Below are 9,849 nucleotides of genomic sequence, written 5' to 3'. Positions count from 1 at the left end.
AGTAGAGTTTAGTGAGATGGAATATGGGACAGTAAAACTGTATCTACTGAGAGAGTAAAGGAGAAGGAGGTATGTTGCTTTTTGGGGGACTATAGGTTGGCACTGATCCATGGATTTGCAAGCCAAAGAAAAAATATAGTCATTCACAGTCAAAGTCACCCACTCATAAGTCTCTTTTTAGTGATCTGAATTTTTTTTCTCTCGACAGACTAAATATGTTAGGGAGTAGACTAGTTTACCCCATCCAATTAAAACTAAACACTTGCTAATCTAATAATTACTAAAATCTGTCTGATACAAGAACGTTGGTAACTACAATGGCACTAGAAGAGCAGTTTTATAATGCTACACATGTAGCTTTAGATGTGATTCTTGCATTCATTTCTCACAAACGGCTCCACTTCAGTACCCTGTAAACATCAGCAGAGACAATGCATGAATGGCATTCAACATTAATGTGCAGCATCTTAATAAAGTAAGGTGGGACTTGACGCTTCTTCTTCTGGTATAAAGGCACCCCAGTGCAGCCTGGAGGTCTAACCTCGGCCACCAGAGGGCGGAGCAGCGGTGTGACTCTTCTTCGCTGGTGCTCTTGCCATGTTTGCGGAAGATTGATCACAACAGTTAACAGGAGACTTGTCACCTTATCTCTGTGCGTTGCAGCCGTGTTTTATGATAAAAAATGAACCTGCCGAAGGGCCCAGAGTCTCTGTGCTTCGATAAAGATGTTTTTATGAAGGTGAGAGTCCGTTAAGTTTGCATTTGGGGGCACGTCATTCGTAGCGGTTGGTGTTTAACTAGCTAGCATGAAGCTAAACCGAACACTTGGAGGCTGTACAATCTACTCCAGGTGAAACTTAGTTTGGTTTTTTTTATTAAGTTTAGAGGTGATACGCGTTGAATCGGCATTGAAAGATATAGTTATTGTTGTTACTACCACAGAGGATAACTCGTACCTTGAACCTTTAAAAAGTGTCCGTGTCTGCTGATATTTCACTTCCTGCCCATTGTGGGACTAATCCTTTATGGGAATGTGTGAATGGCTTACGTTTATCACATCTGGCTTGTTGTTGTCTCTCTCGCTGCAGGATGACTTTGACGTGGACAAGTTTGTGGCGGAGTGTCGGAAACAGGTCCAGCTGGAGGAGATGAGAGAGGACCTGGAGTCTTACTATAAGCTGCTGAAAACAGCCATGGTCGAGCTCATCAACAAAGACTATGCAGACTTTGTTAACCTCTCCACCAACCTGGTAAGTTTTCATCAATGGCCAACTTTGCAACCATAAACCTTAAGTTAACCTGACCGTTACTGTCATCTTTGATAATGAAATGTATGCAAAAATATTTTTAGGAATCTGTATCTTTAGATTTTGCTACTTTTTTTTTTTTTTTTTTTTTTTTTTTTTGGTAAAATGCGGTTGTTGGTGGATTTCTCAAAAAAATTTGTCTCAGCAGTAGTCTTGAATATACCCTCCTGTCTTTTTATGCTCTTGACAAAATGGTGGGATTGCATGACACAGTTTTCATTTTTAGAATCAGTTTAATGAGATTAGACTGTTTCTAATCTAACATCTGTACTCTTTTGTCTCAGGTGGGGATGGACAAAGCCCTCAACCAGCTTTCTGTGCCGCTGGGACAGTTACGAGAAGAGGTCATGGTATGTGCTCTGATTAAAATAATTTAAAAAAGACTGTTAATTTTTAATTGTTTCCTACCACAGAGGCTTTATGAATGTTGCTGACTGTTGTCTGTTACAGAGCTTGCGGTCCTCTGTGAGTGAAGTAATTCAGGATATAGACAAACAGCTCTCCAAACAGGAGGATCTACAGAAAAAGAAGGTTTGGCTCTTCCCCACTCTTTTAATGTTTATCATTTTGTTTTATTTTTTATTCACCATTAAATATGTTTTGTGATCATCTGTACAATTCTCAGTGACAGTTAAAAATAGCGCAAATTGTATATACAGGCAGTAATCAACACGTTTTTGAGTTATCTTACTGTGGTATTATTTTTCAGATAGTACATGATTTGTGTGATGATATTAATTAAATATCACCTTCATTTATCATCTTCCATCAGGTGTGTGTATTGAAGCTAATCCAAGTTGTGCGCTCAGTGGAGAAGATTGAGAAGATCCTCCACTCACAAAACTCCAAAGAATCCAGCTCTCTAGAAATAAGCAGGTATCAAACAAATATTTTGGCTGTTATGCATGTGGTCAGGTTAGTTCTAAGTTGTGCCGTTTTCAGTATTTACATTTGATTATCTTGACTAGACAGGTATGAAAAGTACTACCTGCCTCGATGTTGTCCTTATTAAATAGATAAACCAAGGTCTCCTGCATCAAAGCTTTAGTGATATTACTAATTCCATTACTCACTTTAGATAAAAGTGTCAAGTGATTCTTTTTAAATGCAATGTAAGAAGTATTTCCATCAACAGAGAAATTAAACTAGCTAGACATATCCCGTGTATAATCTTATGTATCTATCCTTGCCTGAAGTTGTGGATTGAAAAACAATATTCCTTTTCTGTAATCTTGTACAATTGACAAAATTGTGAGTTGAAAGTATTCCAAAAACCTGGAAAAATATTTGTGCATACTATAGTTTTGTTGTTAAAGCTTTCTGTGCATGTACAGTCCTTTGTTAGCAGGACAGATCCTTGAGAGAATAGCTACAGAGTTCAACCAGCTGCAGTTCCACGCTGTACAGAGCAAAGGCATGCCCCTCCTGGACAAAGTGAGACCTGTAAGTGTTAATGGGTCAAACTGTCATACAGTTCAGAAGTCAGTAGATACTGACATAGTCAAACAGTTCTTTGTCTGGCTGCCCATCTGTCAATCCATCAACCCTGTAATTATTTGAGAAAGATCATCAGTGTCAGTACAAAACAGATACTGATTATCCAGAGATTTTCTACAAACAAAACTTTCCTGAACTTTGTATTTGACAAAGTTTCATCCTCTATCAGCGTATTGCAGGCATAACCTCCATGCTACAGCAGTCTTTAGAGGGCCTGCTGATTGAGGGTCTACAGACATCCAATGTGGACATGGTGCGTCACTGCCTGAGGACATATGCCACCATAGACAAGACCCGAGATGCTGAAGCCCTGGTAGGACAGGTGCTCGTCAAACCATATATGGACCAGGTAAATGTTTCACCCATTTTGATATTTTGATGTTTTGTAGATGCTACAAGATTACAGCTTTTTGTGGATACTAAGGGATAATGTTAATTTGTGTTTTAGATGTGACAAAGTTGGTAAATCCTTTGTAATTAACTTTACAAGAATCAAAATTCCAGAAGAAATATATATTTCTTGTTCTTCCAGGTGATAGTAGAAGAGGTGGTGAAGTCTAGTGCAAATGGTCTCCAGCTGATGTACTCCAGACTGCTGGAGTTTGTTCCTCATCACTGTAGGCTGCTAAGAGAGGTTACTGGAGGAGCCATATCCAGGTAGGACTGTTATCATGGAGGAATATCTTCAAACAATAATCACAAATCAAGTAGCTCTTTGTTGTGTTTTCAAATCCTCTTTCCTATACAAAAAAAAAAAAAAACAAATCGTCTGCTTTTATCTGAGTACACAGAATACTGGTTGTATGATCTTCTTCAAAGATCACACAGCTTCAAACACTTGGATAATTATTTATTTTTGTTTTATTAATATGTTCATCTAATTACCATGCATCACTTACTCAAATGATTTGAGCATTTTCTGGCAAAATAAAGAGCTTCATAAGGTCTGATGACCTTTAAATCGCACTGAATAATATATTGTTAATGTACCAGTTTTCTCTCTCCCCTCAGTGACAAAGCTGATACTGTGCCAGGTTATGATTTCCTGGTGAACTCTGTGTGGCCAGAGATAATCAGAGCGATAGAGGAAAGGCTGGCCTACCTCTTCAACCCTGGAAACCCTGAAATATTCTATGAGGTACAGTTGAAGTGAAACAGTTGCTGTGCCTTAGCCTTCACTTTGAGAATTATATCTTCATATTCACATAAATGTGTGTTAGATTTTGTAGTTTTTCCCATCTCCCTGTGTTTACTGTCAAATTCTTTTCCAGCGCTACAGTGTGAGTATGGAGTTTGTGCGAAGGTTTGAGCGTCAGTGCAGCTCACAGGCCAGCGTGAAGAGGCTGAGAGTGCATCCCTCTTATACCAGCTTCAACAACAAATGGAACCTGCCTGTCTACTTTCAACTACGGTATATATTACATTAACACAGTCTATACTCTACACACCACAACCTGTCACATGCATAGCTGGTATACCAAGGGTAACCCAATTTGAAGGGGGATTCTGTGTATGGGACTATTTCTTGGACAGATGCAGTTACTTCCACTAAGTGCTGTGAAGTTATCAGACAAGCAATGTAAATTCACTGCACCCAACCAAGAAAGTGTCCCACAAATAATCTCCTCTGAAAGTACAAAAAAACCTTTGATATTAAATGAAAAGATAAACTAAGTTAATAATTTAGTTTGTAATGGATATGGTAAGTGCATTGCTCATTTGGAATCGGAGCCAGGGTTAGTGAACCCCCTGTTCCGAGTCTTTGTGCTAAAGTGAAAATTAACTTTGCTTGGCTCTAAACTTGTCTTTATATAGAGTTATAAGATGGGCAAACTATCCCTTGGCATGAAAGACTATTTGCCAAATAATAATATGTGTGACAAAGTAAAGACGCAGTCCTCATGTCCTGCTTTGACATAGATACACAAACTGTAAAGTACACATCACAAAGGTCCATTCCTGCACGTGGGGACAAACTGTTTTTTTTTTTTTTTTTTTTTTGTGTGTCTTTATTTCACAATACAAATCGTCAGAGCTCAGCTTTACTGTACAGTAAAGTACATTATTTACAGTAGACTATGTTGTTTCTCCTCAGGTATAAGGAGATAGCAGGAAGTCTGGAGAACGCCATAGCTGATGGACTCGAGGCAGCGCCAGGTAAAAGTCTCTCTTAACATCCAATCCAGTGTGGGAATCATACCATGCTCACAGTAACTGTGTGTCTTTGTCTGTTCTTGTCCAGTTGGCAGTGCATACCACTTGCAGGTATCTGAAGTGTTGTGGTCCTGTATAGTAAGGTGCTGGTCAGACAATGTCTATGTGTTACCCTTGGCCCATCGCTTCTGGAAGCTTACACTGCAGCTATACTCACGATATGCCAAGTTCCTTGATGAGGTAACCTTAAATAAACCAGAGGGGAACTATGATGTCTTAATGACTAATTTTAAAAGCAATAGTTTCAACAAATTGATGTTGCTCCTGCCTACTTTTGTTCTTCATCTGTATCGGTGACTGCACAGGTGTTGACTAAGACTCCACCCACTGAAGTGACGAAAGAGCTAACCAGGCCTCTGCCCAGCTCAGCCTCCTCTACCTCTAGCCGAACGTCAATGGAAGATGGTGGCAGTGAGAGTGGGAGTCCTGCCTCTCTGTCCACCAAACAGCTGGTTTTCATTGCCGCAGACATTCATAAACTGCAGGAGCAGGTGCAAACACAGTAACTGAAAACCCATATTTACACGTGTAGTTTCAGTTCACTTATATTACATTTTGCATTTAAATGGTTAAACTTGGTCCCTTTCTAATAGTTCTTTTATGGCTTTGAATGTTTAAGCTTTTCACTTCCCACGTGAGTGTTTGCAAACTGACAGTTCCCACCTTTTTCTTAGATCCCAGAGTTGTCAGAAATGGTCAGACAGCGTTTAGAAGCAGTTGGATTCCAAAACTTTGCTATTTTGGAAGGTAAGCTCCCCATACAGAGCCTCCAAAAAGCATTTATGTGTTAAGCGTTTGACTTCTTTTACATTGCTTCTTTGCCCTTATTCAGTAACGTTACTTTAAGTGAGAGGGAAAATCTGAAGATAGATTCTACCCTTAATGTTCTTGATCTTTTAGTTTTTTTTATATTATTATCTACCACCACAATATCTGCTCTGTTATGGATTTGACATAATAGGGGACACTTTGTTGTAGTCTCAAATGCCATTGTCCTCTGACCTTTAAAAAAAAAAAAAAAAGTCAACTTTATCTAAGGTCTTAATTGACTGTGATCTTCACTAAATATTATTTTTACTTAAGCACAAAAGTAGCTCCGTGTGTGTGTGCTTTTTTTTTCTCCCACTGTGTTTACCATTGATCTTTGTGATTAGAGGCTTTAGCAGACTCCCAGTCATGCCTCTCAAGTAGCGTTCCTACTCTGAACGCTAGGATGACGCAGCACCTGACTGAGCGCTGCTGCCGCTTCCTGAAGAGTGCATCTGAAGTTCCACGACTGTACCGCAGGACTAATAAGGTCAGTGAAGCTGCAAACACTGCACCCTCCTATATTTCAATTTATAACATTGTACAATCGCATAGTATCCCTTGGAGCAGACACTGATAGAGCTATTTGTCTGATTTTTGACAAATCCTGGAGGGTTTGTTCTTTTGGAACAGTGATGAAACATTTTCATTTTATTTATATAGTAAAATTAAATGTCACAATTTCAAAAGCTCAAAGTGTTCAGATTTTGACCAGTGAATGCCTGACACACTTTCAAACAAATGCCAATGAATTATTTCCTTATCATTGGCTCTAAAATTGAGTACATTGAGCACAAAATGATGCCATAATTGTTTTCATCACTCATTCTGTACCTCAATTATCCACTCACCTGGTCACTCGAGGTTTGCTAAGTAACATCATAGCCAGCTGTGTAACTACATAGTAGCAAAGTTATAGTGCACAAACACACCTTATAGTGAACTTATATCGCTGCAGCAAAGTGAGAGGATAATCACTGGAATTCAACAAACTTTCAGCTGACTTTAAGCTATTTATTCATTTATTTGTCAAATTTGAACCTGGCTGATGAATATATAGATTAGAATTTAAAAAATGTATCCATTATTAGTTCAAGAGAATAAGCTCTAAGGCAATAGCGTTTGTGACAGGATGTCAGCAGCCTCTCTCTAGCTTTAAAATATATATGAAACACACATTTTGTTAAGCTATATTTAACCAATATAGGTCCAATATTTCACCTCTTCTCTGAATAGGATCTGCCGGTCCGTGCATCAGCATACATGGACAACGCCTTACGTCCTTTACACCAGTTGCTGACAGACGCAACAGGCCTCGTCACTCCTTCTACTGCACAGGAATGGCTCCGAGTTGCACTTTGTGACTGCACACAGAGGTAACTTTACATACAAATAGACCCAGATAAAGTACTTATTAGAATAACATCACTGACTAAGGCCTGTCCTTAGATGTTCAGAGAATATGCTTTTTCACGTGGTGTAAATAAATAAATAAAAGTCTGCTTCATCATTCATCATACAGAAATTTACTGCATATACAAAGTTAAAAGCCAACCCACAGTGCATATTTTCACCTTTGCGACATTTCAAATGGTTTGTGTTCAGATACTATGAAACCATCTCAGAGGTACTGAGCTCAGTAAGAAAGATGGAGGAGAGTCTGAAGCGACTGAAGCAAGCCAGAAAAAGTGCAAGTACAACAACCACGGCAGGATCAAACGGTGGACCCACAGATGACAGCAAGATTCGTCTTCAACTGGCACTGGATGTGGAATATCTGGGGGAGCAGGTCAGTGGTGGCAATTGTACAAACGCACACAATGGTTGAAGGCACACTAAAGGCACAGACTAAAAGATGACAATGGACTTTCTCCAATATGAAACATATGTTTTCTTACTGGAACAATGTTGAGAACATATACACCTGCTTAAACATGCAATTGGCCAATTATATGGCAGCAGTGAAATACATAGTGAAGTGAAATGATCAGGAGCTTCACTTAATGCTCACGTCAAACATAAAGAATGTGGTGAAATTTTTGATTCTGAACAGTATTATTTGAAAATCTCCTTTAACACTACATAAACACAAAAGTCTCAACACATTTTTCCTAGAAAGGTGCCAAAAAAATGACCAGACTGGTTGAAGCTGATTCAACTACTTTTTACCTCTGTGCTGATCGGTAAGGAATTTTAAAAAGCACAATACAATGAACCCAGAGGTAGATGTGCTGCACCAGAAGTAGGATAGAATCTGAGGCTACGGTGGGAAACAGGTTAATCAAGATGGTAAAAAAATTTGCCTGTTCTGATGAGTCTCTATTTCTGCTGTGGAGCACAGATAGCAGCATCAAGTTCTGGCGTCAGCAGCATGAACCCGCAGACCCCGCATGTTATAGTCTAGGCTGTTGTTGGTGTAATGATGTGGATTATGTTTGTTGGTATGCCATGGGCTCCATCAATCACAGTATGAATATTTCTGCTGTCTCTGTGTAAGTTGTGGCCCTGAATTATCAATACTATCATTGAAATGGTTATGTCGATATGATAATTCATCCTGTCACCAAGCAAAAGCCTCAAACTGCTTCATTAATATTATAATGAGGTAAGAGAAATTCAGTGGTCTGCCCAGTCACTGGATCTGACTCAAGTAGAAACAACATCAATGTGCGGCAGGGAAATTTCCAAAATTATGTCATGCAGTTGTGTCAACGTGGCACAGAGGAATGTTTCCAGCATCCTCTGGAAGAACTGAAGCTGTTTTGAGAGCAAAGTGAAGTCCCACCCACAGCTAGACGTGTATACTGCAGAAAGAACTGCTGAAGTGAAGAATGGCGACTTGGTTTCTCAGTATCATCTGGAATACATTTACTTATTCTTTTTAACTGTTGTTTAATTCAGATCCAGAAGATGGGTCTTCAGCCAAATGACATCTCCATGTTTTCCACACTGATGGACCTTGTGAAAGAGGCCCGAGAACTTGCTGAATGAACCAGTAAAAAGCTGATTCAACAATAACTGAATCCCATGAAGATGCTGCGTTCATCCCTGCATTTCCTCAAGGAAGATAAATCGTGATCAAGTAACAATTGGTTGGACAAGCTCTGACACTGACCCGCTTCAACATTTTGTGCAGAAGCATTGTCATTTCCTGCAGACATGAAAACCACAGTGCACAAAGATGAGGCACCTACCAGAGTTGTAAATTACTGTTTGAAACAGCAGATAAGGCTAGATCATCTCTGGTTCTGCTGTCAACACTGAAAAAGAAGGGCTGCAGGTTGCACGGTGTCCTTGAAACGTTTTTCCTGAAATGACAGATGCGTGTGCTACAGAAATGAGAGAAACTTAAACAACATGTCTAATTCTTTTTGCTTGGTGAAGGATTCATCTCAGATACGTCGTTTAGTGTGCAACTTGTACATTTTTGTTAAAATCAAAATTGTATATTATATGTTTAACATTATTAACTTGGAGTGGTGGGGGAAATAAAAACATTTGCAGACATTCATGCCGTGTTTTAATATAAACTTAACCTGACTGCAGGTGGATGTGTACTAGTCACGATAAATCCACATGCCAAAATCTAAAAACTAGTTCTTATTTTTGGACCTCAAGAACACAAAGTCATTGACACCAGTCAACATTCAATAATACTGCCTATATCCATGCTGTTTGTAATTTCTGATATTTATCATGACATACCGTATATTACCGTCAGTAGAATTAACATATTATCAGCCAGGTGTAACAAGACGGTTAACCTAACCCTAGTTGTAGATGTTCTGATTTGCACATGACTTTATTTAAAGCACAGATTTGTTGTTTATGTAAAGAGAGACCTTTACGTTAATGTCTGTTAATCTCCAACTGTTTGGTGGTCAAGATGGTCTAAAATCTTTATGAAAAACAACAACCGATTAATTATATTTGGAAACAAAAGGTTTATTTTAGAAATCACAAAAGAAAAAAAAAAAAAACAAAAAAACTAAAACAAAAATAAACTCTTAGTTACAATATACAA

At 38.8% G+C, this 9,849-nt stretch overlaps 1 protein-coding gene across 1 annotated transcript; it reads left to right on the top strand.

Annotated features, from left to right (window-relative positions):
• The first annotated feature begins 602 nt into the window (after window positions 1-602).
• cog2 (component of oligomeric golgi complex 2) lies at window positions 603-9,326 on the top strand. The gene is made up of 18 exons (XM_029521022.1): window positions 603-739; window positions 1,089-1,250; window positions 1,592-1,657; window positions 1,758-1,838; window positions 2,080-2,183; window positions 2,642-2,750; window positions 2,974-3,153; window positions 3,337-3,461; window positions 3,816-3,942; window positions 4,076-4,215; window positions 4,900-4,961; window positions 5,047-5,198; window positions 5,324-5,509; window positions 5,693-5,765; window positions 6,173-6,315; window positions 7,062-7,201; window positions 7,431-7,614; window positions 8,727-9,326. The coding sequence occupies exons 1-18, from the start codon at window positions 683-685 to the stop codon at window positions 8,814-8,816; spliced, it is 2,181 nt and encodes a 726-aa protein (XP_029376882.1). The 5' UTR covers window positions 603-682; the 3' UTR covers window positions 8,817-9,326.
• The last annotated feature ends 523 nt before the right edge of the window (window positions 9,327-9,849 follow it).

This window comes from Echeneis naucrates, chromosome 15 (genome assembly GCF_900963305.1).
Source record: "Echeneis naucrates chromosome 15, fEcheNa1.1, whole genome shotgun sequence".
In the NCBI taxonomy this organism is placed as follows: Eukaryota; Metazoa; Chordata; class Actinopteri; order Carangiformes; family Echeneidae; genus Echeneis; species Echeneis naucrates.
The sequence above is the reverse complement of the archived record's forward strand: the minus strand, read 5'-3'. Positions and strand labels throughout refer to the sequence as shown.

Bases quoted from the DNA above. Each gene is read 5' to 3' on its own strand.
- cog2 (XM_029521022.1), top strand. From the start codon at position 683: ATGAACCTGCCGAAGGGCCCAGAGTCTCTGTGCTTCGATAAAGATGTT. The intron at 2,751-2,973 runs GTAAGTGTTAAT...ATCCTCTATCAG, and splicing joins TCCTGGACAAAGTGAGACCT to CGTATTGCAGGCATAACCTC. The intron at 6,316-7,061 runs GTCAGTGAAGCT...TTCTCTGAATAG, and splicing joins TGTACCGCAGGACTAATAAG to GATCTGCCGGTCCGTGCATC.